The 26,636-nt window shown below is 39.4% G+C and overlaps 1 protein-coding gene across 4 annotated transcripts in view; it reads left to right on the top strand.

Annotated features, from left to right (window-relative positions):
- Positions 1–11,581, top strand: part of Inpp1 (inositol polyphosphate-1-phosphatase) — a 36,673-nt gene extending 25,092 nt beyond the window's left edge. For 2 of the 4 annotated variants that reach the window (XM_029479834.2, XM_029479838.2), the window contains exons 5-6: positions 2,612–2,786; positions 4,246–11,581. In XM_029479834.2, coding sequence (XP_029335694.1) covers positions 2,612–2,786; positions 4,246–4,795 — 725 coding nt within the window. In that variant the 3' untranslated portion in view covers positions 4,796–11,581. The remainder of the gene's footprint in view (positions 1–2,611; positions 2,787–4,245) is intronic. The other 2 variants (XM_021166124.3, XM_085837115.1) reach the window with 1 other exon arrangement.
- The last annotated feature ends 15,055 nt before the right edge of the window (positions 11,582–26,636 follow it).

The raw sequence follows: 26,636 nt of genomic DNA, 5'->3' as shown, positions 1-26,636 counted from the left end.
TTCTTAGGGGTCAGGGCAGCTCTAAGAAATAGAGACTGTCAGAACACCAGATCTCCTGGGAGAATTTTATTTTTGGTTTTGTTTTTTATTATTTCATACATGTATACAGTGAAATGTGCTCATACCCCCAACACTTCCCAGACCCCCCCCAACATGTTCCCCTCCTGATATCATGTCTTTATTTTTATTTTAGAAACTCACTAAGTCTAATTACTGGTGCCCAACTAGGTACCTAAGTGTGGGCATATCCACTGTCATGTGGGAGCAACCCTTCCCCCAGAAAACACTTTTCCCCCATCGAGTAGCCAGCTGCCAACAGCTCCTCATGAGCCCCTCCCGTGTGCTGGAAGTTTGGTTAGCTTCATCCCATGAGCATTTACATCATGGCCACTGCTGCTGTGAGGTTATGGGTGCCTTAGTCATGCCATGACTAAGAGAAGTTGTTTTATTTTTTTTTCTTTATTTTTATTTTATGTGTATGAAAAATGGCCCAAAATACTCATATACTATGTGTGTGCAATGGCTGTGGAGGCCAGAAGAGGGCATCAGATACCCTGGGACTGGAGTTACACATAGTTGTGAGCCATACACACACACACACACACACACACACACACACACAGTGTGAACTGACTAATCTGTAAATGACTTCAGACTGGCCAATCAGTGAGACTGTGAATGGCAGCAGTGCGACTCAGCTTTCTGCCATATGTGAGTACAGGGTAGATCTTCAGATTTCAAAACACTAAACCCAAACCTGACTTTAAATCATTGGCCACTCATTCAGTTAGGCAACAGTCAAAACCCAAGGACAAGCCAAACAGCTGAATGTGTCTTGGGCAACTTGTAAGCCAATATAAAGCTTATTAAGTTCTTGTCCTTTTATAGTAGAATTGTAATTATAATGTGTTGCTTTTTAAATGTAGCCCCTTTCCTCAACGGCACTATCAAAGTCCTAGGAGCAAAGTCTCCTCACTTTGCTATCTCCTGGTAAATTCTGCTTCACACACTGGAAGTCCTCATTATACTGAGCCAGACAACTGTGTTAGCACCTATCCTGCATGTGAATTGACACAACACAGTATAACAGCAGATAGCTGCATAACCTTCAGCCAGCATATTCTATATGAACACTAAGAATTTTCCCCCAAATCTCTGGTCATGAAAGGGTAAATTGATATCTATTATAACTCTGAGGGGCAGTGATCTTCTGTATCCTACCTCTACGCTGGAGAGATGTTTGTTGGGTCATTGGCCAGACACATCTTTCATTGTGTGCTAGTTCATGGGATAGCAAAGTACCAATAGAATGAATAGATATTACAAAGCAGATTTATTTGATTGGTAGGGACTGAGTAGTCCAGCAATGGCTGTCACACTCTGGAGAGGCTGGTAGCTGCTCAGTCTACAATGCTGGATACCTCAATAGTCCAACTCTGACACTAAGAGTCTGGAGAATTCCCAGAAACCACTGGACTTTAGACCCTTTTGGCAGCCCAGAGAAGCTTAGGTTCTGACCTCAGTGAAGGATTCCAGTAGCAGCAGCAGCAGCAGCAGCAGCAAAGAGGAAGGCAGACAGGCAAAACCAGCCCTGTTTTTCCTTAGACCTCTTTACAGCTAGGCTACTGGAAGGTGCCACTCCCTCTGTGGGAAGATTGTACCCACCTTCAAATAATAATTCCAGCTAATATCTTCACAGACACATGCCTCTTAGTTGATCCCAGATCTAGTCAACTTGACAATCAAGATCAGCCCTCACAAGCACTGTTAACTTCTTCTCTGTTATGCTGACTTCATTATCCCCTTTCTTGCATCTTGGGGAGGTAAATGATAACAACAATAATAGGCCGTCTCAGGTCTGATGGACTCCTAGAAGGCTTTTCCATCTCAGACTGTTCCTCTGATTAGTAACAGTTCTCAACAAACAAACAAACAAACAAACAAAAACCCTACCACAGTTTACCAGTTAAATGCGTTTTTAGAGGTGTGTGTATGTGCTCCTATTCACAGGGCACATATGGGTCAGACTTGTAGACTCATTCTTTCCCACCTCACTGGAAGCTCACTGATTCCGTCAGACTGGCTGTCCAGCAAACCCCGGGGATCCTTTTGCCTCTGCATCCTCCACACTGGGATTTTTAAGTGTGTTGTACTTTGCCCCACATCTTACACTGGTGCTGCAAATCCAAACTTAAGTCCTCACACTGTTAAAGCAAGCACTTTCTCCACTGAGTCATCTCCCCAGCCCTAACTGCCCTTGAGGAATTATGATATGCAAGGTGCTATGCTAGGTTCCATAGGATTTTAACCGTGTCCTCAGCTTCAAGAGGCAGAGGGATAAAAATCTTTAGTTAAAGACTAGCCTGTGCTACATAGAAATCCTATTTCAACACAATTAAGACAATTTTTAAAGTTCTCATACACTCAGAATGAAGCATACTGCAGCACAAGCAACTTAAGCATGAGTGTTCAAATGATTCAGTGCAGGCAGTGCCCAGAGGTGAGATCTGATTGGTTACTAAATTAGAAGGGAACTTACACAGAGCAAAGCTCCTAGAGAGTCGCCACTACTTCTAAACAAACTGTCCATTTGCTTCATTTTTTTTTTCAGATTCAACCTATCAGTATATTAAAGGTTCTGCCAATGTTAAATCCAACCAAGGTGTTTTCCCCAGCGGACTTCAGTGCGTGACCATTTTAATTGGCGTGTATGACCTACAGACAGGCCTGCCCCTAATGGGAGTCATCAATCAGCCTTTTGTGTCCCAAAACCTAACTACTTTAAGGTAAAAAAAAAAAAAAATGGACGTTTTCAGTCTTGATCATCTAGCCTTAGCTTTGCTTGTTAGGATTGTCGCTGTACATGGCATTCCCATGAGTAGATTCTGTGGGGTGTGCCCACTGTGAGTCCACAGGGCTGGATTAAAAAAAACGCCTTCTATCTTCAGTCCCAGAGTTGGCATAGTTTTATTAGGGTTTAAGTCCACACTGATACTCTAAAAGAAATTAATACTGTCTTGGAGAAATCATAGCTTTGCATTTGAGATACAGCAATCTTATCCCTGTTTCTAAAATTCACTCAAAACCACACAAACAGATTAATGCTACACAGTGTCTTCAGATACACAGAGACAGGGTAGACACCACCACTGTGTTGCCAGATGAATTTCTGTGTTACGATAGAAGAATTACAAAACAACATGTGCAGAGTGTTCAGTGGAATGATTGACAGACATGGCCAGGATCAACTCCATCGCCTTCTAAATACTGCCAGGGTCAGCTTTCTTCTGCCTGATATCTCCCTGCCTTACTATTGACTCCATCACAGCCTGGAGAATGGCCAAGAGCCTCTGTGCTGAAGCACTGACTCCAGAGCACAGCGAGTTTGAACACAGGCAGTATCTTTTGCTCTCCATTGGAAAAAACTTGCAGTCTCTGTCACATAGGACTGTTTGTTCTAATGAATCTTCAGCTTACTTCAGATAAGGATGGAGTTAAAGTTTAAGCCTCTGGAGTTTATTCTGGTTTTCTTCAGACCAAGTATGTTTTGGTAGTTTTTTAAACGGCCATTAAAACTGGGCATGGAGATACACACCTGTAAGCCCAGCACTCCAGAGAGGCTGATACTCCAGAGTCAGGACTCCAGGGCTTCAGTGGGTCACAGATTCAGGGAAGAGACCCCGGGTTTGAATGCAGGTTCCACCACTTAAGGATCCAGGTGGCCTTAGCAAGTGATTTGCTTTCCTGGCCCCTAGTCTCTCATCTGTACATAGAGTACCTGACTCAGAGGGGAAGTGGATTATACAAAGTTGCTATCTATTGTTGCCAAAAATAACAATGTGAGTCGGCTCTTGGAGTTAAAAGCCAAAGCGAATCAGAATAAAAAAGAATAAGCCAATGACGGGAGGCCTGCAAGGGAAACTGAGGGACTTATAAGACTTGGATGTTCATCTCTTTCTCTCGGAGACTTTAAATGACAGAAGCAGTACTGAGCTTTGCCATTGTTGTTAGAGGCCAGAAACTGTATCCGTACTTTACTGCTATCCCAGCTAGATATGAGAGTGCTCTAAAATGTTAGTGCCCCTCTCTCAATATCACAGGCTGCTCTGTGCTTACACGGCACTCTTAGAGTTAATTAGTAGCTCGATGTTGGTTTATAGGCTCAGGAGCATTAAAACTCATTTTGCTTTGAGGCATTTGAGTAAAACAAACATGCTAATCGGCACCTAAACCTGTTTCCTGCAGGTGGAAGGGACAGTGCTACTGGGGCCTTTCGTACATGGGGACCAACATCCATTCCCCGCAGCTCGCCATCTCTAAAAGCGACAGTGAAACCCAGACTGAAAACTCTGACAGAGAGTTCTCCAGCCCCTTTTCTGCAGTCATCAGTACCAGCGAAAAAGACACCATCAAAGCTGCTCTATCGCGCGTGTGCGGAGGTAGCGTCTTCCCCGCGGCAGGGGCTGGCTACAAGAGCCTCTGTGTAGTTCAGGGCTTGGCTGACATTTACATCTTCTCAGAGGACACCACATACAAGTGGGACTCCTGTGCCGCCCACGCCATTCTGAGGGCCATGGGTGGGGGCATTGTAGACATGAAAGAGTGCTTAGAGAGAAGTCCAGACACGGGGTTGGATTTGCCACAGCTGCTGTATCATACGGAAAATAAAGGTGCTTCTGGGGTGGATCTCTGGGCCAACAAGGGAGGGCTGATAGCATACAGGTCCAGGAATCGGCTGGATACCTTCCTGAGCCGCCTCATCCAAAACCTCGGGCCTGAAAAGACACAAACATAGGACTCTCATCTCAGGGCCCTTCAGCCGAACTGCATCTTTTCCTGTTATCTCTTGAAGATAGTTTTGTCCCACTTGGTTAATATTCACCTTCCTGTTTTGAGGAACATCTTCTCATTATGTGTTCATGACGTGAATTTTAGTAAATTAGTGGCATTTGTGTCACAGTTAAGTTGGTATATGATATTGTTATATGAACATTGTGCTGTTATTGTTGCTTGGAACCCTTCAATAAAATACCAAGGGAGGAGCAAAAATGTACAGTTCAAGTGGAATGACTAAATGAACCAGCTGTTTGGATTCAGGCAGCTTGGGTATCCATGGGGTTAGCTTGAGGCAGAAGATTTAGAACCATGAATTAGAATATTATAGCTAAGTTTATGTACTTTTTTTTTTTTAATTTTGATTTTTTGAGACAGGGTTTCTCTGTATAGCCCTGGCTGTCCTGGAACTCACTCTGTAGACCAAGCTGGCCTCGAACTCAGAATTCCACCTGCCTCTGCCTCCCGAGTGCTGGGATTAAAGGTGTGCGCCACCACGCCTGGCTAGTTTGTGTACTTTCAATACTTGTGTTTCTTATTAAAAAAAGAAGTCTGATAACTGAGGGTTTCTACTTACTGAAGCAGGGTGGGAATTAGAAATCAGGAAACAAAACAGAAAGACATACAGAGACTGGAGAAAGAGAAGACAAAGCATGTAATAGGTGGTTGGTAGGTAGGTAGGTAGAAAGGAAGAAAGAAGGAAAGAAAGAAGAAAGAAAGAAAGAAAGAAAGAAAGAAAGAAAGAAAGAAAGAAAGAAAGGAAGGAAGGAAAGAAAGAGAAAGAAAGAAGAAAGACAGACAAACATAGACAAGTGATAGTTGGTAGATTATACATACATACATACATAAATACATACATAAATACATACATACATACATATACAGGCAGGCGATAGATAGTAGATAGATCACACATATATACATACATAACATACATACATATACAGACAGGTGATAGTAGATAGATCTCATATATACATACTACATGCATACATACATACATGCATACATAGGCAGGTGACAGATGGTCAAGCATAGGTAAAGCAGAAGGGGGTGTAGCAAAGAGCTCCCTATATGTTTTGCATATTTACTACTCTCCACTACAATAGCAGTACAACCTTCTGTTTGCCATACTAACTTCTCTTAGAGCTGTGCATAGACCACATGTGCAATGCTCTTTAGAAGCTCAGACAACCCAGGGAGTGTCAACTGGAAGGATCAAACAATCCCTCCAGTCTCTCTGTGCTCGGGGTACTAATGGCTGTTTCTGTAGCATCCTCGCGGTCACAGATAACTGGCAATAAGTCAACCATATTTATTTCATCTCTTATTCTTCAACTCAAGAAATGAATTGACAAGTAATTTATGCATATTATATTGTACATGTATGATGCTTTGAAGTATGCATGCTACATTGAGCTAAAAAGGGTGAGCTATTATCTCACCTTCTGTGGTGAGGACATTTACAAGCCATTGCTAGGATTCATGCAGTACATGCCCCCACTGTTAGCTATAGTCACCACGTTGGACAGTAGATCTCTTGAAGTTTTCTTCTAACTGAAATCCTGTTTTCTTTTATCAATATCTTGCTAATTCACTCCTATATGGGGACTTTCTCAGACATGCCAGTGATTTAAATAATGACATAGGCACTTTTTAATATTCTAAAGCTTAGGCCTTTCAGTTACTCTAACCCTACTAATCCTGGCACTATGTGCCGCAGACCCTCTTGGTCCCTTGTCTGCATGGAACGGGTCTCTGGTCACAGGTGGGCAAGGAGTCGGTGTGAATTGACAAACAGACTCAACACAAGGGAGTGTGGATCTGAATATAATTTGTCAAATCGAGCATCAAACTTTTTATACAGAAGAAAATAGGGAAGTTGGGTGACACACTGGCAAGGTACCAAGAGGTTACTGGATTCTTACACAAAACAGAGTAATGCAAACACGGAAGAACTGGCAGGAACTAACTGGGATAAAATTCAATGTTAGCAACTGGGATCAAAAACAGCTCCACCTAAGGTCCACTTAATCTTAAAAGCCAGGGGCAAGGGCTTCGTGCCCTTACCGTAGTTCCTACTCTAGTCTATTGTATAGTGCACCTTCCCCCTAGGCCATTGTAAATACTTGTGTATGGGTGTAACTCAGCTATTTATAGTTCTAAGTATCTACTCTGGTTCCTCTAGGTCACAAACTTCCTTCTTCCTAGATAATGGTAAATTTCTGTGTAGGGCAGTGACTTAGCTATCCATGCCCAAGGTTGAATCAAGGACTGCCTAGAATCTAATTTAGCTATATGTCAAAATATCAATCCTTAGGAGCACTTGTAATAAAGCAATATTAAGGGAAAGCACAAAGATCCGTTTACCAACTAAAGCAAGGACGTTGGAGCATTCTTTATACAGGAATGCCAGGGTTCCAGGAGACTAAGTTTCCATGAACTTTTTGCCTCGAGACAGAGCCCAGGTTTTCGGGGCCTGTCGCACTTGTCACTACTGGAGTGGATGTAGCAAGTATGTCCTATCACGTGACCATCTCTACCTGTCTGTCCTGCTCTCTGATCCAATGTTCTGCTCATCTGGCTGAATCTCCTGCCTCTGAATCTTCTCCCAGCATCCCTCTCTCTGCCCGAAAGATCTGCCCTCCACTTCCTGCCCAGCTATTGGCCATCAGATCTTTATTACAACCAGTCAGATACAATTCACCTTAGGCAGGTGAGGAAGAGTGAGTATTTACAAACTATGAGACCCATGATGGGCCATAGAAATAACAATACTGAGATCCTGCCAGCCTTTAGCTCTCTGCCGCTGCAGAATTAACAATTGACGCTGCAGAGACACTCCTTCACACAGTGCTACCCTTTCTCCCTCCTGACTCAGCCTTTAGTAATCAACATTCTACCCTTTGCTTCTGAGTGAGTTCTCTAGAGCACTGAGAATCTAGCTCTATAACGGCAAACCTCCACTCAGTCAGCCTTGTAGGACTGGAACATACACCAATGGGCACTTAGGGTGATGCCATAGTCCTGGCTGCTGTACTCACTCCTGTGATAAACCTGGAACAGCTGCTTCTTTCACATGAATTAGCCATCGTTGTTAGAACTTAGTTTCATGCAGCAGATCCATTAGTGATGCAGATAGAGCTTTAAAAGTCTACACTGGGCTCTGGGCCTGAAGTCTTGCAAGTTGTGTATTTCTGTTACTATTCTTTTTTATTTGAAACAGGGTTTCACTGTGTAGCTTTGGCTGTCCTGGAACCTGCTCTGCACACCAGGCTGGCCTCGATCTCGGAGATCCTGAGTACTGGGATTAAATGTGTGTGCCAACATGGCCCAGCTCTGTTACTAATTTTAAAGGTTGATTTGAAGATAAGTTCATTCTTCATGAAACACATAAGAAATTAGAACTTAGGAACTTGCTCCCATATGCACTAGCATGAAGAAATTGCATGTTATGTTTTTTTAAAAGCAAGCAATGTTAGTATGAACATCTTAAGAGTATCTAGTCAATAACATACAGTAAAAGCGGACACTTCCTGAGAGATTTGAATGGGCAGTTCCCTAGTTACAGAGAATGGAAAAACCCAAAGAGAAGTGAGAGACAATACATTTTAGATATAACCAGCCCTTTATCTGTACCTTTCATAAACACAAACTTAAGTAATGTTAGATGGAAAATGCTTTTTAGTTTCAATTGTACTGAATATGTAAGAAGTTTTCATGTCAATGTTTTCCAGATACTGTGGTTGAACATCTATTATACATACGTACATACATACACACACACACACACACACACACACACACACACACACACACGCACACACGCACGCACGCACATACATGCATACAATTTACATTGAATTTAGGTTTTATAGGTGATCTGAATGCTGGTGCACACAGGAGAAAGTTAAGTAGGTTATATGCAAATATTCTGTCATTTTATACAAGGAACTTGAGCTTGTGAGAACTTGAGTCTCTGGGGTGGTTGCTTTCTAAAGTTGTTTGCAGGAAGTCTGGGGCAAGATTATTTGGCATTCTTGTCATTTTCTTCTATTTCTACAACTGTTTTATATTCAATATTTTTATAAGAATCCCATTATCATTACCTACAGAAGCCTTCAATTCTTTGTTTTCAAACTCAAGTTTCATTATTTTCTGTTATGTTTAATCTATGAACTCTCTCTCTCTCTCTCTCTCTCTCTCTCTCTCTCTCTCTCTCTCTCTGTCTCTGTCTCTGTGTGTGTGTGTGTGTGTGTGTGTGTGAGTGTGTTTTTGAGAGAGACAGACAGACAGACAGACAGATCTGTATGTTTTCATATATGGAGAATTCATATGAGTGTGCAGGTATGTTTGCTCATGAACACATATAAAGGCCAGGGCATTGGCTGTCTCCCTCTATCACCTACCTCCCTTGTTGCTTTATGACAGTTGTCACTGAATAAAAGGTCAGCATTTTAGCTAGGCTGACTGGCCAGAGAGTTCTCATGATCTGCCTGTCTCATCCCTACAATGATGAAGTTTCAAGCATTCACAGCTATGCTCAAGTCTAGGTTTTCAAACTTGGATCTTAATGCTGTGTTCTTACCTCCATTACTCTGAGCTGTCTCCCTAGCCCTTCAACTTGATTGTTAGAAGGAAAGACAGAACACAGAGCTTTAGAAGAAGTCAGGAACTCTTGATACCAGTCAACTCATATGATGGGGTTAAAAATTGGTGTATCACAACAAAGGAGTAGTGTAGGGTGGCTTCTCTTGGCCACATAGGTCAGATAGCTTATGCATGGATCAATGCCTCTTACAAGAAAAATGGGTATATTAACCTCCAGACCACTTATATGGACAGTGCCAAAGGGACTGTACACCAAAATCACCTTTAGAGACTCAAGTCAGTGTCTCTTAGGACCTCTACTTGACTATTCAGTCACTCAGCAACCGTCTTGGCTGCACTCAGACGTTTTATGGAGAAACCCTACTCTTTACCACTCCTTCTACTCCTCACCCTGCTCCTTTATGTCTACTCTGAATCATTGCAATAAACTACACATTTGCTTCTGGACCCTAACTTCTCAGTGGGGAAGGCCTCTTTAAGCAATCAGGTCTGTTTGTTCAAAACCCTCCACATGGCTCATCTGTCAGCCAAATACTGTAAATGATTTATTCTTCATATAAATATAAACAGTGAATATGGCAGCTGTATTTTTTTTACTTTATGCTAATCCCATTAACCACACAGAGAAACCAATATTTATTTAAGACTGCACCTCAATAGTTGAGCACAGTTAAATGACTTAACATAGACTTCTATGTTAATCTGGCTCCCTCCCAGCCCCATCCGTGATACTTGCATGTTATCATTGATCTGGCGCTTTCGGCTTAAGATGTCCTTCTGTGATCTCTTTCCAGACCCCTTCCTCATGGCTCCAAATCCTCCATCCTCCTGGCTGATCTGAATCTCCCTCTCTCACCTCTACTTTCTCTGGTTGGTGAATGTCCCACCCTATTATGCCTACATTTCCTCCTTTTGTCTATTAAGAGGTTTTTTATGATAATAATAAACAACCTACAGTAGGGCCAATTATGAAACAATTATGAAAATATTAGGTAAGAATTAAATTCACAATATTTAGTCCATTATGTTTGGCAACCATATAAAATATTCTACCACCTATCTTGTTTTGGTGAGTTCAGAGTTCTATATCTAAATCACTTTTTATCTTAAAATTTTTTGAGGCCTAGAACATCTTCATAAATCCTAAACAACTTATGTTTCTAGTAAGACTATGGCTATCTAGTCTTCAACCCCCTCAGATACCTAAGAAGGAATAAGTATTACCTGACTTTGCAGGAAGTACAGGGATGCAACTTCCAAAAATTATAGAAATGACAGATGGCTGATTGCCTGGACAGTCCCCAGTATTCTCTGTAGTGTTCGAGCATCTCTCTTCAGCCTTCTGATCCAGAGTATTTTACAGACCTTTTATGAAGCAAGAATTATGAAGGACTTGCTTACTCTGTCTTGGTAGAGCTTGGCAGTTGACTTCCTGCATTTGTTGTCCTTTCTGGACAGCATTCTGTCTGCAGATAAAGTTAGAGCATTTTCTTTGTCCAGCAGCTAATTTGCCACAATTGAATCAACTCCATATGGAGTTTTTTAATGCTTATCATCTTTTTGAAGTGGAATGGGGATAACTGTCAGGAACAGACCTGTCTCATAGTCAAAAAATAATAAATTAATAAAATTATATTTAAATGCTATATTCTGTAAGTCTCTGAGATTTTTGAAGACCAGTTATTTATTTATACTATATGTGAACTGTCAAACATAGTTTATTCTTAGCTATCTACTTTTTGAATAACCTTGAAAACATCTTATTATAATTATCTAAACTAGTATCTAATATAACCATGAATTTGACTATCTGGCTATTGATTTTATTTAACTATCCCTAATAGTTCATAATTTGTATTATTATCATCTAACATCTTGTAATAACAACTTTAAAAAGGACTAGAACTTTATATTGTAACTTTAAAAATTATATAAGTATAATACCTCAAATAAATGTTGAACACATATATATTATATGTATAAAAATAATTTAAATTTGTATAAATATACAATAACTATACCAATGTATCAAAAATAACTTTATTTCTGTATCAATACACAAAAATTCTGTACCAGTGTAACAAAATATGACCTTGATTTCGCATCAAAATATAAAGATCTTTACCAATGTAAGATTATGGGTATAAAATATTTTTTGGTTTAAGAGCAGATTCAATAATCCACCTCTATTTGTATAATGTCTTATAATATTTCTATATCCTTTTTCTTTTCAAACTCCTACTCTTTTTTTAAAATTTTTAATATTTTTTATTACATATTTTCCTCAATTACATTTCCAATGCTATCCCAAAAGTCCCCCATAGCACCCCCCACTTCCCTACCCACCCATTCCCATTCTTTTGGCCCTGGCATTCCCCTGTATTGGGGCATATAAAGTTTGCAAGTCCAATGGGCCTCTCTTTCCAGTGATGGCCGATGAGGCCATCTTTCGATACATATGCAGCTAGAGACAAGAGCTCCGGGGTACTGGTTAGTTCATCATGTTGTTCCAACTATAGGGTTGCAGATCCCTTTAGCTCCTTGGGTACAAACTCCTACTCTTTAAGAAAGAAAGAAGGATAGAGCAGAGGAAAGGAAAGATAGAAATTCCTGAGTCTAAGCTTCTTAGTTTTCTCCCTGTCTAAGACTATAATTACTTGTAAATAATTCCTTAAAATGACAATATATGTATAATTTATAAAATGACCAACACCATCCACCCCAATTTAAGGGATTGCGATGATGGTCTCCTTATAATTGCTTCCCAATGAACTGGAATGAAGAATTCCTGTTTGGGGGCCCAAAAGGAAATTGGAAAAATGGTTAAGTCAAAAGAAAGCTATTTGTTGTCCAGTCTCTATGTGCTGAGAAAGCTCAGGACTTAAATGAATTCCTGGCATGAACAGTCTGAAAGGCTGGATGAACCACAGTCATCTGGAATCAGCCACCCTTCCTGAGGCTGTTCTGGAAGCAAGTCTCCAGAGGGAACAGAAGGCAGTCTGAAGATGGATCACGCATCTCAATGTGCTTGAGGGTGACTCTTATCAGAGCTGCAATTTTGGTTACTATTTTTTATTTTATAAACTTAAAACTTTTAGAGGTAATATGTGTTTCCATATTAATACAACATGAAATGTGTACTCAGATTAATTAAAGATGAATTTTTGTTGCTAGTTTGAAAAACTGAAAGACAGCTGTCTTTCTTTAGGTGCTTGTTTGATCATATAACTAAACTGTAATATTAATCTTCATTCATGTTATACAAAAATATGACATGATGAATCTTGAGGACTCTTGTAGCCAACAAGATTCATTGATGATGAATAGTTGAAGTTATGGCTAGAGCCTCCCCCTGAGCTGGATCCCAATTTGGGCCTGTCAGTGGACCTCCTTTTCTTCAGGCTGTTCTCCAGTTTTGTCCTTTCAGTTCTTTCACACAGGAACAATTCTGGATCAGAGTTTTTGACTGTGGGATGGCAACTCATCCCTCCCTGTTTTTCTATTGGAGGTGAGCTCTACAAGCTCCCTCTGTCTACTGTAGGGCATTTCATCTAAGGTCTCCCTTTGAGGCCAGAGAGTCTCTCACCTCCCAGGTCTCTGGAACGTTCTAGAGGGTTCCCTACCTCCTACCTCCAGAGGTTACCTGTTTCCATTCTTTCTGGTGGCATTCAGTGCTTCAGTCCTGTTCCCCACCTCCCCAATAACTAATCATGTTCCCCTCCCTGTTCCCTCTCCCACCAAAAATATCTCCCTCCCTCCCACCCTTCCTCCTTCATGTGATTGCCTTCTCCCTCACAAGTGGGATTGAGATATCTTCACATGGCCCCTTCAGTTTGTTAGCCTTCTTGAGTTCTGTGGATTGTATCCTGGGTATTCTGTACTTTTTAGTCTAACATCCACTTATTAGTGAGTACATACTATGAATGTCTTTTGGGGTCTGAATTACCTCACTCACGATATTTTCTAGTTCCATCCATTTGCCTGTAAAACTCATGATATCCTCGTTCTTAATAGCTGAGTAGTATTCCATTGTGTAAATGAACCACATTTTCTGTATCCATTCTTCTGTTTTAGGACTTGTGAGTTGTTTCCAGCTTCTGGCTGTCACAAATAAGGCCACTATGAACATAGTGGAGCATGTGCCACTGTGATATGGTGGGACATCTTTTGGGTATGTGCCCAAGAGGGGTATAGCAGGGTCTTCAGGTAGATCTATTTCCAATTTTCTGAGGAAACTCCAGATTGATTTCCAGAGTGGTTGAACCAGTTTGTAATCTCACCAACAATGGAGGAGTGTTCCTCTTTCTTCACATCCCTGACAACGGGTGCAGTCACCTGAGTTTTTGGTCTTAGCCATTCTGATTGGTGTAAGGTGGGATCTCGGTGTCGTTTGATTTGCATTTCCCTGATGACTAAGAATTTTGAACATTTCTTTAAGTGCTTCTCAGCCATTCAAAATTCCTGTGTTGTGAATTCTTTGTTTAGTTCTATACCCCATTTTTGATTGGGTTGTTTGGTTTCTTGGTGGTTAGCATCTTAAGTTCTTTAAATATTTTGGATATTAACCCTCTATCAGATGTGCAGTTAGTGAGGTTTTTTTTTTTCCCCCAATCTATAGGTTGCCTATTGTCTATGTCCTGCCGGGGCTGTGGGTGTGGGGGGAAGGGGGGAGTGGGAGAGAACCCGTGTCCCTCCAGAGTCCCAGTGCTCTGGGCAGGCAGGAATGACTGCTGCATGCTTTCCACATAGCCAGCTCGGCAGGTGGTGAACACGGGCGGTCCTAGGCACCAGGTTCCCAGCTTCAGGCATCCCATATACCGGTAGACACCACAGAAGAGCTAAGAACAGAATGAGGGCCCTGGGAGTGGTTCACCAGCCCTGGGGCGGAAGAGAGGAGAGGGCATGGGGAGAGGGCACTTGCAGCACAGGATGGCCTTCTGGCAGGAGGTTAGACAAGGCTCATTAAGAGAAAGCCTATCCCATTGTTCAAGCACAGCCGGCCTTGATGAGCAGAGACAGTTTATGGTTTTAGAGCTTTATTGTAGAAAGGCAGAGGGAAGGAGAGAAGGTAGAAAAAGAGAGAGGCTGGCCATGACCACGTGGAGAGAGGGGGGAAAGGAAAGAGAGAAGGAGGGCTAGAGAATAAGAAAGGTGAGAGCTTAAAGAGAGCAAGGAGGGACCAAGCAGACCCTCTTATAGTGAGTGGGCTGAGCTATCTTGCTGTTGCCAGGTAATTGTGGGGAGGAGGATACCTGGCTATAGTCAGGTAACTGTGGGGGTGAAGTCTAGCCAGAATGCCAGAAGCTTGGGGCATTGTCTGTGTGACTGATAGTCACAGAATTATGGAGTTGGGGGCTCTGTGGTTTCAGGCATCTGATTCTGGGAACATAGCTCACTTTTCTGTCTCTTGTAGAGTTCTCTACTGGGTCACCAGAACAAGCACCATTCAACCAAAATAGGCTGCCTATCACAGTCCCACAGTGTCCTTTGCCTTACAAAAGCTTTCCAGTTTCATGTGGTCCATTTATCAGTTCTTGATCTTAGAGCCTGAGCCATTGGAGTTCTGTTTGGGAAATTTTCCCCCTTGCCAATGAATTTGAGGCTTTTTCCCACTTTCTCTTCTATTAGATTCAGTCTATCTGGTTTTACATTGAGGTCCTTGATGCACTTGGACTTGAGCTTTGTACAAGACGACAAATATGGATCTATTTTCATTTTTCTACATACAGACTGCCAGTTAGACCAGCACCATTTATTGAAGATGCTTTCTTTTTTCCATTGTATATTTTTGGCTTCTTTGTCAAAGGTCAAGTGTCCATACATGTGTAGTTTTATTTCTGGGTCTTAATTTGATTCCATTGATCAACAAGTGTGTCTCTGTAACAATACCATGTAGGTTTTATCACTACTGCTCTGTAGTATAGCTTGGGGTCAGGGATGGTGACTCCTTCAGAAGTTCTTTTATTGTTAAGAATTGTTTTCACTATTCTGGGTTTTTTGCTTTTCCAGATGAATTTGCGAATTGCCCTTTCCATGTCTTTAAAGAATTGTTTTGGGATTTTGATGGGGATTGTGTTGAATCTGTAGATTGCTTTTGGTAGGATTTATTTTATGTATTCACCATTGTTCTCTTTAGACACACCAGAATAGGGTGTCAGACCCCATTACAGATGGTTGTGAGCCACCATGTAGTTGCTGGGAATTGAACTCAGAACCTCTGGAAGAGCAGTCAGTGCTCTTAACCACTGAGCCATCTCTCCAGCTCAGGATGGCCATTTTTACTATGTTAATTTTGCCAATCCATGAGCATAGGAGATATCTCCATTTTCTGAGATCTTTGATTTCTTTCCTGGGAGACTTGAAGTTATTGTCACACAGACCTTTCACTTGTTTGGTTAGAGTATCCCTAAGATATTTTATATTATATGTTACTATTGTGAAGAGTGTTGTTGCCCTAGTTTCTTTCTCAGCCTGTTTTCTTTTTTATAAAGGAAGGCTACTGATTTATTTAATTTTATATACAGCCACTTTGCTGAAGTTGTTTATCAGCTGTAGAAGTTCTCTGGTAGAATTTTTGGGCTTATGTATACTATCATATCATCTGCAAAGAGTGATGCCTTTATTTCTTCTTTACCAATTTGTATCTCCTTCTTTGCCTTTGATCTCCTTTTGTTGTTTTATTGCTCTAGCTAGAACTTTGAGTACTATATTGAATAGATATGGGGAGAGTAAGCACCCTTGCTTTGTCCCTAGTTTTAGTGGGATTGCTTCAAGTATCTCTGTTAAATTTGATATTGGCTGTTGGTTTTCTGTAAATTGTTTTTCTTATGTTTAGGTATGGTCCTTGAATTCCTGATCTCTCCAACACTTTTAACATGAAGAGGTGTTGTATTTGTCAAATGCTTTCTCAGCATCTAAGGAGATGATCATGTGATTTTTTTCTTTGAGTTTGTTAATATATTGGATTACATTAATGGACTTTGGTATATTGAACCAACTGTACACTTCTGGGATAAAACCTACTTGAAAATGGTGAATGATGGTTTTGATGTGTTCTTAGACTCAGTTTGTGAGAATTTTATTGGGTATTTTTGCATCAATATTCATGAGCAAAATTGTCCTGAAATTCTCTCTTTCTGTCTTTTTTTTTTTTTTTTTTTTTTGATTCTTCTGTGGTTTACGTATCAGAGTAATTGTGGCTCCACAGAATGAATTAGGTAGTTTCTTCTATTTCTATTTTATGGAATAGTTTGAAGAATATTGGTATTAGGTCATCTTTGAAGGTCTGGTAGAATTCTGCACTAAATTTATCTGACCCTGGGCTTTTTGTTGTTGTTGTTGGGTTTTTTGTTTGTTTGTTTGTTTGTTTGTTTGTAACTTCTTCTATTTTCTTCAGGGATATGGGCTTGTTTAGAAAGTTTACCTACTCTTGATTTAACTTTGGTTTAAGGTATCTGTCTACAAAATCAGTCATTTCATCTAGATTTTCCAGTTTTGCTGAGAATAGGTTTTTGTAGTAGGATCTGATGTTTTGTTTGTTTGTTTGTTTTATTTCCTCAGTTTCTGTTGTTATATCTCCCTTCATTTCCAATTGTGTTGATTTGGATATTTTCTCTGGGCCCTTTAGTTAGTTTGGCTAGAGGTTTATCTATCTTGTTGATTCTCTCAAAGAATCAGCTTTTGGTTTTGTTGATTCTCTATATAGTTCTTTGTTTCCATTTGGTTGATTTCAGCCCTGAGTTTGACTGTTTCCTGCTGTCTACTCCTCTTAGATGTTTTTTTTTCTTCTTTTGTTCTAGAGCTCTCAAGTGTGCTGTTAAGTTGTTAGTGTAGGATCTCTCCAATTTCTTTACCAGGGCACTTAGTGCTTAGAATTTTTCTCTTAGCACTGCTTTCATGTGTCCCATAAGTTTAGGTATGCTGTGTCCACATTTTTATTGAATTCCAGGAAGTCTTTAATTGCTTTTTAAAATTTCTTCTCTGACCAAGTTAGCATTGAGTAGCGAGTTGTTCAATTACCATGGGTGAGTTTTCTGTTATTTTTGTTGTTATAGAAGACCAGCCTTAGGCCATGGTGATCTGATAAGATGCATGGGGTTATTTCAGTCTTCTTCTATTGGTTGAGGTTTTTTGGTGACTGATTATATGGTCTTTGGAGAAGGTACTATGAGATTCTGAGAAGAAGATGTATTCTTTTGTTTCATGGGGAAATGTTCTGTAGATATCTGTTTACATTTGATTCATAACCTTTATTAGTTTTACTGTGTCTCTGTTTAGTTTCTGTTTCAATGACCATTCATTAGTGATAGTAGGGTGTTGAAGTCTCATACTATTTTTGTGTGGTGTTCAATGTGTGTTAGGAGCTTAAGTAAAGTTTCTTTTATGAATCTGAGTGTGCTTGCATTTGGGGCATAGATGTTCAGAATTGAGTCTTTCTTTTGGTGGATTTTTCCTTTGAAGTGTCCTTTCTCCTCTTGCTTGATAACTTTTGGTTGAAAGTCTATTTTACTGGATATTAGGATGGCAAGTGCAGCTTGTTTCTTGGGGCCATTTGCTTGGAAGACTTTTTTCCAGCCTTTTACTCTGGGGTAGTTTCTGTCTTTGTTATTGAGGTGTGTTTCTTGTAAACAGTAAAATTCTGGACCATGTTTGAGTTCCAGTCCGTTAGCTTATGTCTTTTTGTAGGTGAGTTGAGTCCATTACTATTGAGAGATATTAAAGACAGATGATTGTTAGTTCCTGTTATGTTTGTTTTTATGAGTGGCATTATGTGCATGTGATTCTCTTCTTTTGGCTTTTTTGTGAGATGACTAATATCTTGTTTTTTCTTTGGTGTAGGTACCCTCCTTGTGTTGAAGTTTCCTTTCTAGGATTCTCAGTAGGGCTGGGTTGGTAGCTAGGTATTGTTTGAATTTGGTTTTGTCCTGGAATATTTTGGTTTCTCCATCTATGTTGATTGAAAATTTTGCTGGATATAGTAGCCTGTGCTGACATTTGTGTTCTCTTAGACTTTCTGTTGAGAAGTCTGGTGCAATTCTTATAGGTCTACCTTTATATGTGACTTGGCCCTTTTCCTTTGCAGCTTTTAATAGTCTTTCTTTGTACTGTGCATTTAATGTTTTGATTATCATGTGACAAGAACATTTTATTTTCTGGTCCAATCTATTTGGTGTTCTGTAGGCTTCTTGTACATTTTTGGCCATCTCTTTCTTTAGGTTGGGTAAGTTTTCTTCTATGATTTTGTTGAAACCATTTTCAGGTCCTTTGAGCTGGGAATCTTCACTCTCCTCTATTCTTATTATTCTTAGATTTGGTCTTTTCATTTCTTGAATGTTTTGGGTCAGGAGTTTTTTATGTTTTGAATTTTCATTGACAGTTGTGTTAATATCTTCTAAGATATCCTGTACACCTGAGATTTCCTCTTCTGTCTCTTATAATTTATTGGTGATGCTTACATCTGTAATTCCTGACCTCTTTCCTGGGTTTTCCATTTCAATTTTTACCTCCATCTGTTTTGTCTTTATTGTTTCTACTTCTACTTTTAGGTCTTGGAATACTTTGTTCAATTCCTTCCTGTTTAATTGTGTTTTACTGTATTTCTTTAAGGGATTTCTTTTTTTCTTCTTCTTCTTCTTCTTCTTAAAGGGCTTCTACTTGTTTACCTGCATTTTCCTCTATTTCTTTCAGTGAGTTATTTATATCATCCTTAAGTGACTCTATTATCCTTTTTAGATAAGATTTTAGATCAGCTTCCTGATTTTCAGATGTGTTATTGTATCCAGGGCTTGCTGTGGTGAGAAAACTGGGTTCTGATGATGCCAAAGTATATTGGTTTCAGTTGCCTATCATCTTGGGCTTGCCTCTCACCATCTGTTTATCCCTGGTATTTACTAGTCTGGGTGTCTCTGCCTGGAGCCTGCCTTTTGTGTACCTGGGTTCCTTCAGGTCTCCTGGTATGCCTGTGGCCCTGGCTGTAGCTTACCTCCTGTGGGGCCTTCAGACTGTGGGGTCTTCAGAGGGGTATGTACACTGGTGACCTGTTGCCCTGGCTGCAGTGGCTTTTCTGGGAGGCCTTCAGACTGTTGGGGCTTCAGAGGTGCAGTCAAGCTGTTGCCAGGGAGGCTTTCACACTGTGTGATCAGTTGCCCTGCATGCAGAGGAACTCCTGGGATGCCTTCAGGTTGTGGTGTCTTCAGGAGATCAGAAGCATTTCTTTCCAAGTACAATTGGATCTTTCAGTAACTGCTTGTCCTGATGGATTTGCTGTATACCTATAATATGCTTTATAATACAATGCATAATTTTTTTATTTTATTAGAGACATATGCCAGAGCATTGTTAGTCTGAATTTGTCTAGGAATATCCCTAATTACTATAACTTCTAATAAATGGACAATAACATAATCAGCCCTTTCAGAGCTCAAACCAGTTACCCATTGGGATCCTGACTATGTGTCTATCATAAGGTGCACACATTTCAGGTACCAAAATCTATAAAATGAAATATATTCATTTGCCAAATTTCATTTCTCTGAGAACCCTTAGGGTTACTTCCTGCAGGTAATGAAGTTTGGTTATACAAAGAACAAGTAGGGCATTTCTTTATCATTTCCTTGACTTGTTGCCAAGTGATAGATAATTCTTTCTTTAAACTTTTCCTATTAACATGGTGTTTTTAAATGAAATTCTGAAGCTTCTAGGCATATTTCCTATCAGTAGTTGATCAGTTTCATTGTTACCTTGTGCTAGAAGCTCTGATAAACCCATATGGTATCTGATATGTGTTATAGATAATGGATGATTTCTATTTCCGATTATTTGTTGCAGTTGACTAAACAGTGAAATCAATTCAGAATCATCCTGAATAAGTTCAGCAGTTTGTATATGCAAAACAACTCTATATATTGAAAGTCAGTTACTATATTAAGAGAGTCTTGAAAATCTAATACCATAAAGATTGCATATAATTCTAATTTTTGAACTGAATTATACTTTTTTCTTGCTTGTATCTTCTGTTTTATGCCCTGTCTTTTTTTATTTGTATCAGTGTAAAATGTGGGCCTCCAGAAGTTGGAGTTCTTTTTATTATTTGAGGGAGAATCCAATTGTTTCTTTTTATAAACTGAAGCTGCTTGCTTTGGAGGTATTTGTTATTAATTTCTCCCTGAAAATTACTGCAAGCTCTTTGCCAGTGTTCATAATGAGGCATTCTCTGCATTAGTAAAAGATACCACAATCTGTTTGATCTATTCAAGGTATTTGATGAAATCTCATTTTTCCCTTTAGAATCAATTCAGAAACTTTTCATATAGATTTTAATTTTTTACTCTGTGTGCTAAAAATATACACTCTAAGATATAATCTTCCCTTTGCATAAAAATTCCTGTGGGAGAATGAGTAGAAGGCAAGATAACTCAGATGCAGGCCATCTTTGGGTCAATATGATCTAGATGTATATCCTGTAGTTTCTTATCTATCAGAGCCAACTCCTTCTCAGAATCAGTTGATAATTTTCTTGGGCTATTTAAATCTTTATCATCTTGTAAGTTTTCAGAAAAGTCACTCAGCTGTTGAATAGTCAAGCCAAAGCCAGTTAATATCTCCCATTAATTTCTGGAATTCTTCAGTCCTTAATTAGTATCTCCTAATTTGTACCTTTTGTGATCTAGTCTTTTGTAGACTTATTGCATATCCTAGATAATTAATAGACACTCCTCTTTGTATTTTTTCCCCAAGGGTAATTAATCTCAAACAAGGCAATTTTTTTTAAAATTTCTTCAAGCATTCTTTCCAAGGTTATTTTGTATCTGAATCAGCCAATAAAATATCTTCCATATAATGGTAAATTTTAGATTGAGGAAATTGTTTATGAATTATCTCCCATGGCTGTTGAACAAAATATCGACACAAGGTAGGACTGTTTAACATTCCTTGTGGTAGGACTTTCCAATGCTATCCTTTTATTGGAAAGTTTTTATTAAATGTAGGTATTGGGAAAGCAAAACTTTCCTTAACATGTTCATGTGAAAAAAAAATCTTTTAGATCAATCACTATGATAGACCATTCCTTAGGTATCAAGGAAGGCAATGGGATCCCAGGTTGTAAAGAACCCATTGGCTAAATGATTTTATTAATTGCTTTGAGATATGTCAACATCCTCCATTTACCAGATTTCTTTTTAACAACAAATACTGGAGAATTCCTAGGACTGGTGAACTATTCTATATATTGAGCCTCTAGTTGATATTGGATTAGCCTTTCTAGTGCCTGTGATTTTTCTTTTGTCGTAGACCATTGTTCAATTCAAATACATTGACCAGGCCACCATCTTAGTGGTAAGGCTGTTGGTGTTTTTCAGCAGTGTTTCTCCCATATAAAGTTTGAGAGTCAGTTTTTGTTGTGCCCTGTTTTTAGACAGTTTGGACAACCCATTACTGTTCTTGATAAAATTCTTTAATATTTTCATTAGATACTTTTTTTTTAAAATTTTATGGCTTGTCCCTGAAGTTGAAGAAATGGCAATCCTTGTTTCCCACTGTTGTAATAGATCTCTTCCCCATAAATTCATGGCTATATCAGCCACATATGGCTTTAATTTTCCTATTTGGCCTTTTGGTCCTATACATTTACACCTTTTTATACTTTGTTTTATCTGGGATAAAGTAACAACTCCTTGAAACTGGATATCTGTCTCCTGAAGAGGCCTATATGGAGGCCATGATTTTGGAGAGATTATGGTTACATCTGCTCAGGTATCAACCAGTTCCTTTAATTTTAATATTATTTATTAACACCTCTAGTCAAAACTATAGAGGTTTTCCAAAATATGTTTTGTTGTTGTTGTTGTTTTGTTCTTGTTTTTGTTTTATCTATTGAAGTAGTTTTGATTTTGATACCTGGGTTTTTAATGTCTATTTTTAGAGCAGTGTTTTTGTTTTGTGGATGAGTATTTCTGCTGTTGCCCTGGATTGGCTGATTTGAATTAGTATTAGGATCTGGAAGAGGCCCCCCTGGGAGTTTTTGATAGTAAGTTACCCTATTTATCTGCTGATGACTTACATTCATTAATCCAATGTTGGCCTTTGCCATCTTTTGCATATACCAGATGGCATAGGATCTCTTTTAGACTCAATTTGGTTTTCTTTGTAATTTCTTTTGAAATGACTTTGTTCACTAAATTTGGATGTTTTTTAATTTGGCCTTTCTCATAACCCCTAGGGATGGCTTTTCCTATTAAGGTTTCTCAGAAGAATGAGATTTAACACCAATCATATTTCTTATTAATTAATTAACTTATTTATTTATTAAATTTATTTACATTTCAAGTGTTATCCCCTCACCTGGTCTCCCCTTACCAATCATATTTCTAATCCATTCATCAATAGATGTTGATCATGCCCTCAATGGTCTAATCACCTGTTGGTATTCAGTGTTAGCTTTCCAAACACCAAAGATTTGATTAGTGCCTTTTTAATTAATGGATCTGATATCATTCTATCTATAGCTGAAGTTAATCTTTGAAAACAGTAAGTGAATGTTTCTCTTGGGCCTTGTACAACCTGGGTAAATGGCTCAAATCTTTTTCCTGTTTCTTCAATCTTGTCCCAGGCGTTTAAAGTTGCTATGTGAAATAATGTCAAGGATTCTCCATCATTTGTAGTTTGTATTTCTATAGCAGAATAATGACCTTCACTTAGCAGTTGGCTTTTAGAAATATTGACATCTCTGGCTCTATTTTTCTGTGCTATCTCTTTAGTTTCTTTCTACCATGAAAGCCATTGTAACTGTGGCCCACGTTCTAATATTGCTCTTGTCACATTTCGGTCTTGGGGGATTATTCTATTTTTGCTCACTCAAGAAGCCAAGATTTGTTTATGAATGGTGAATTCATACCATAATTATTTACACTTTTCCTTAAATTTTCTCAAATCCAGCACATCCATGGGTGCCATTTGAATTCATTATACATTTGTGGATCATTTGCATCTGCTGGCCTTTGCTATTTACTTTTAGCCAAATAGGCTAAAGTTTGTCTTCAAACAAATTTTGGTGGAGAGAGCATGTAAATAAGAAATAAGAATAAGCCTGAGTTGGATGTTACAGTGAGCAGCAGCTAGCTCATGTCAGCTATGTGTAGTAGATAAGAGTTGGATGAGCAGCCTGCTCATGTCAGGTCTCTGTAGCAAACAAGAATGAGGTAGTATGTAATGATGTGATGCTAGCGTGTGATTGGCTAGAGTGTGACTGTCCCTTGTAGCCTATAAAAGCAGAGGCTCACAGCAGGCAGGCAAAGACCCTGATGTTGTGACAGCTTTGGATCATGTATGGCAGTGGATCCTTCTTTCACTATCTCCCTTAGAGCTCTGGTTAGTTCTGTGCCTGTCGTGCTGTCTTGCTCTCTGACCAGAGGATAACTGACTTCCTCCCTGACTGTATTGAGATAGAGGGTCCAAAAGAAGGAGCCACCACCCAAGACATGCTGAGTGACAAACAGATTGTGAGTTTTGCCTGTGAGCCTCTTTGCCACTTGCTTCTGAGTCATGTACCTGGTAAGTGTGTAGTAGACTGATGCTTGTCATTGTAGTGTTGAGCCTTGCCTGTGAGCCTCTCTGCCAATTGCTTCTGAGTCAGGTACCCCATGCATGTGTTCTGATACTTGTCCTTGTAGTGAATAAACCTTGAGATCAAATGGTATCTGGACTTTGTCTCTCCCTCCCAGCCTTAAGCTGGACATGGCTCACAACAGTTGTCATAGTCGGCAGAATTCCAATTTCAAAGTGGAATCCTGAGAAGGAAACTGGATTCTGTAAGGACTATAGTAGTCCTAATTATTCTAAATTTCACCAAATTGTCAATAAGTCTCTAGTTGTACAAAATTACTTGCAGCCCAGGCACAGAACTAACCAGAGCTCTAAGGGAGATGGTGAAAGAAGGATCCACTGCCATGCATGATCCAAAGCCAAATGCTGCTGAAGCCAACTGGTGCTGAGGCAGGAGGAAGAATCAGTGATGAGGGACTGGTAATCAATGGTGATTACCAGTACTTTGATGCCAACTGCTAAACGTGTGTTAGGAAGAACAGAAGGTACATGGAAAAGCATGAGCCAATTACCAACACCTTGATGCCAACTGCTGCCCACGCAATAGGAAGAGTGGAAGGTGTGGAAAAAGGTGCTCCTGAAAGGGGGAATTACCAATACCTTGATGCCAACTGCTACCTACACTGTAGGAAAAGCATAAGGTTCAGAGAAACCCATCAAGACTGGTTGGCCAAATGCCCAGAGAGAAGGGCAGATACATTATTGGAAAAACTAATAAGAAACCTAGTCTAAACTAACTTTGGGTACTATCTAAAAAAGAAAACTATCAAAGTTCTATACTCCCTTGCATATATGATAACACCAGAATGAAGAAAAGAAGAAGGAGGAGGAGGAGGAAGAGGAGGAGGAGAGAGAGAAGGAGAAGAGAAGGTGCAGGAGCAGGAGCAGGAGCAGGAGCAGGAGCAGGAGCAGAAGGAGAAGGAGAAGGAGAAGGAGAAGGAGAAGGAGAAGGAGAAGGAGAAGGAGAAGGAGAAGGAGAAGGAGAAGGAGAAGGAGAAGGAGAAGAAGAAGGAGGGTGAAGATTGAGTTACCTCTAACAAGTCCACAAGCAGTATAGCCACTGGTAGAGCACACAGCTAGTAAAGAAGTTCCAGCAATACAGATGGAAACTGTAGTGGACATAGATAAAGACAGACTAATGGGCAACAGGCTAGCTGCTAAAATAACTAAGAAATGGGAAGCAAACAATTCCTTTAAACATGCTTACTAATCCAGGGTTAGTACACCTAGAAAATTCACATTATTTGTAACAAAGATGAGGAACAGCTCCAGCAACAAATAGGCATTAGACCATAGACTCCTCCAGAATGATGTCAGAGAATGTTTAAACTTAATTTTGTAGTTGTGAATTGGTCCCTCTTATAATTTCCTCTTGTTAACCCATCTCCAAATTGATATCTGCCTTCATCCTTCAAATCACCTGCTCTAGATTCCTCATGTTTTCCCTCTTTGCCATTGCTTTAAACTTTCCAGTGCAAAATACTTATCTACACTGAGATTCAATTGTATAGGGTCTTGTATTTTCTTTTATCTATTAAACTTGATATATTAACTTAAAAAAAGAACTAAGTCAGTTGAAACAAGAATACGTCCAGAATGGAATGGAAGATGCATCCTCAATGATAAAGCTCTGGGGAAAAGGAGCAGACACAGTTATGCTGCTAGAGTTAGAGATGAGGAAAATTAAGGGCCTAGTAGAGAACCCAGAAGTGTATGACGCTTTAGAGCAAGGAGCAAGTCATTGACACCCTCTCCTGGACTGGATAACTGCCACCTGAAGATACACATTTCCATCTTTAGGCCTTACAAAATTTGAAGCAGCAGTAAAATGGAACCCTTTCCAAGAGGCCATTCACTAGTGAGAAGACTAGGAGTTTTCTAGTTATTATATAATGAAGCAGCTACACCACAGGCTCCTCCATTTATACCACAATTCAAAAGAAGTTTAACTAAGGGGACATCACCACACATGAGAATTAATTTGGAAGGACCACTTCACAACTGCAGAACTGTTTTTGAGGAAATTGATTTATTCAAAGGATACAGAGAGTTAAACCAAGAAAAAGTAGTAACATTAAATATAAGAAGAAAGCCATTCAAATTAGGAAGAACAACCAGATTTTTCAGACCATCCACAAACATTAGACTCACAGAAAACCTGGAATGCCATTTGTGAAAAGAACCCTACAAAGGGGTACACCAAATATTTTTGGATGGAACAAACCTAAGCCTTTTTTTAGGGAACAGAAGGACTCCACAAATGTGGCCATCAGTATCAAGGAATGTTCACTGTCCAATTATAAGAAAGCAAACAAATATACCTTTCAACAGGAATCAAATCAGGTGCCAATAAGACCATATATTATGTTGCTCCTAAGAATTAAGAATAAGAAGATAAATATTAGATGACTAATTGACACAGGCAGTCATATATATATATACATATATATATATATATATATATATATATAGAGAGAGAGAGAGAGAGAGAGAGACCAGTTTTTAATATATATATATATATATATATATATATATATATATATATACCAGAAAAAATAATTATACAAGGAGTGGCAGAAGAATCTATAGTG

This window comes from Mus caroli, unplaced genomic scaffold (genome assembly GCF_978045245.1).
Source record: "Mus caroli unplaced genomic scaffold, Mus_caroli_1 scaffold_1, whole genome shotgun sequence".
NCBI classification, from domain to species: domain Eukaryota; kingdom Metazoa; phylum Chordata; class Mammalia; order Rodentia; family Muridae; genus Mus; species Mus caroli.
Note: the sequence above shows the minus strand (reverse complement) of the source record. Positions and strands in the feature narration are given on the sequence as shown.